Source organism: Zophobas morio, unplaced genomic scaffold (assembly GCF_036711695.1).
Source record: "Zophobas morio isolate AGI-343-1 ecotype UQ-CSIRO unplaced genomic scaffold, CSIRO_AGI_Zmor_V1 ptg000008l, whole genome shotgun sequence".
Classification (NCBI taxonomy): domain Eukaryota; kingdom Metazoa; phylum Arthropoda; class Insecta; order Coleoptera; family Tenebrionidae; genus Zophobas; species Zophobas morio.
Genome location: NW_026972113.1, coordinates 10,374,186 through 10,376,076, shown reverse-complemented (window position 1 = coordinate 10,376,076; position 1,891 = coordinate 10,374,186). Strand labels below are relative to the sequence as shown.

General features: G+C 45.3%; 1 protein-coding gene across 1 annotated transcript; it reads left to right on the top strand.

Moving 5' to 3' along the window:
* Positions 1 to 228: 228 nt before the first annotated feature.
* LOC135124809 (synaptotagmin-4-like) lies at positions 229 to 1,286 on the top strand. Its single transcript, XM_064050031.1, has 2 exons — positions 229 to 832; positions 887 to 1,286. The coding sequence occupies exons 1-2, from the start codon at positions 458 to 460 to the stop codon at positions 1,217 to 1,219; spliced, it is 708 nt and encodes a 235-aa protein (XP_063906101.1). The 5' UTR covers positions 229 to 457; the 3' UTR covers positions 1,220 to 1,286.
* The last annotated feature ends 605 nt before the right edge of the window (positions 1,287 to 1,891 follow it).

The following is a 1,891-nucleotide window of genomic DNA, read 5'->3' as shown; positions in this document are numbered from 1 at the left end:
GAGAAAGTGGAGAATTTCATCGGTAAAAAGTAGCTAAATCTAACAAAAGAACCTCAAAGTGGCCCCGCCCACCCACCCGTTTTCTTGTTGATCGCTATTTTTATTGTACAAAAAGTGGATTTTACGTTGATAGTGATTGGAACGTAAACAAAAAAGGTGAAACTAAACCCGCCCACCTCCCATTTGGTGGTTCATTGGCTTATTTTATTTATCGTAATATGAAAACAGAATTCTATTTAGGCAACTTTTGATCACTCATTTTATTGGACATTATATTGAATTTCATTGGGTTATATTATTTACTGTGAGACGACAATTGAATTCTTATTTTTTGTGCATGATATTTTTGCGTACGTGGAGATTTTTAGATTTTGGGCTCTTTTGACGGAACTATTTTATTGTCGGGGCGATTTTGTGGGAGTGGTTTTGTCCTGGACCAGTCAAAAAAACATATTCCATGTACAAGCACGACAAGAACGCCCTCATCCTCTCGGTGGTCCACTGCAGAGACCTCCCGGCCAAGAACCCCAACCCAGGTTCTAGCGACCCCTACGTCAAGCTGCAGCTCCTCCCAGACAAGCAACACAAAGTCAAAACCCACGTCTTGAGAAAAACCCGCAATCCCGTCTACGACGAAGACTTCACCTTCTACGGAATCAACTTCAACCAGTTACCCAACATCACCCTTCACTTCGTGGTGCTCAGTTTCGACCGCTACAGCCGCGACGACATCATCGGTGAAGTCTTCTGCGCCCTCAACTCCATCGATGTAACTCAGATCGAGAACCAGCAGATGGCTCTATGCAGGGAGATCCAGCGCAGGAGTCTTAACGTCGGTGTTGTTGTTTAAAAAAGCGATTTGTGTTACAGTGGGGTTGGGTTTCAGATTCGTTCCCAAGGTCGCGGTGAACTCCTGGTGTCTTTGTGTTGGCAACCGGCGGCTAACAGACTCACGGTGGTGGTACTCAAGGCCCGAAACCTCCCCAAGATGGACGTGACCGGGTTGGCGGATCCCTACTTGAAAATCTACCTTTTGTATAACGGCCAGCGGATCGCTAAGAAGAAGACCCACGTTAAAAAGCGGACACTGAGTCCAGTTTTTAACGAGAGCTTCGTGTTTGATATTCCCGCAGGAGGTGAAGGCCTTGATAACGTCAGTTTGGAATTTTTGCTCCTGGATTGGGATCGAGTGACCAAAAACGAGATATGTTTGTTGTGATGTTTAGTGGGATGGGGTCTAATTGGTGGACCGGTAGGTGATTGGGCCGCTCGAGATGGGCGGCGCTAAGTGCACGGGACGGTGCTCCACCATTGGAAGCAAGTCTGCAACTTGCCCCGTGGACAGAGCCGATTGGTACAAACTTGGAGAATAAGGAGGAGCCGACTGACTGAAAACTGAGGGGTTTAGTTGCAACTATAGCGCACGGCTGGTCCGAAAGTCACGCTCTTCACAGCAGTACGATCGCTAAGCTTCTGGACCAGCCGCTATAAATATATTTGTGTACTCGTAAGCATTCACCGCAAAATCTGTTAGTATGCTTTGATGATTTTCCGCGTTAGGTTTTGTGTAAATATGGATTAATGTTTCAATTAGGCTTCGAGAACTGGTGGACCCAAATTACCTATTATAGTTGAGTTAGCGGTTTAAAGAGGAGCAAGGCAAAGGGCAGGGTCGCGCTTAACAAGACTAAATTTCGAGATTAGCTTTGTTAAAAAAAGGGTTTGTGATATAGATTTAAGCTGACTTATACAAAGTACCAAGAAATGTAATCTAAATGTATTATACTTGATAATGCACTTTAGGGCAAGTTGCACGCTACTTGCATTCTAGAATGTCCAGTTCCTAAGTTTCGGTTCTAGAACCCCGAGGGGGACGTTTGGGCATTCCGTG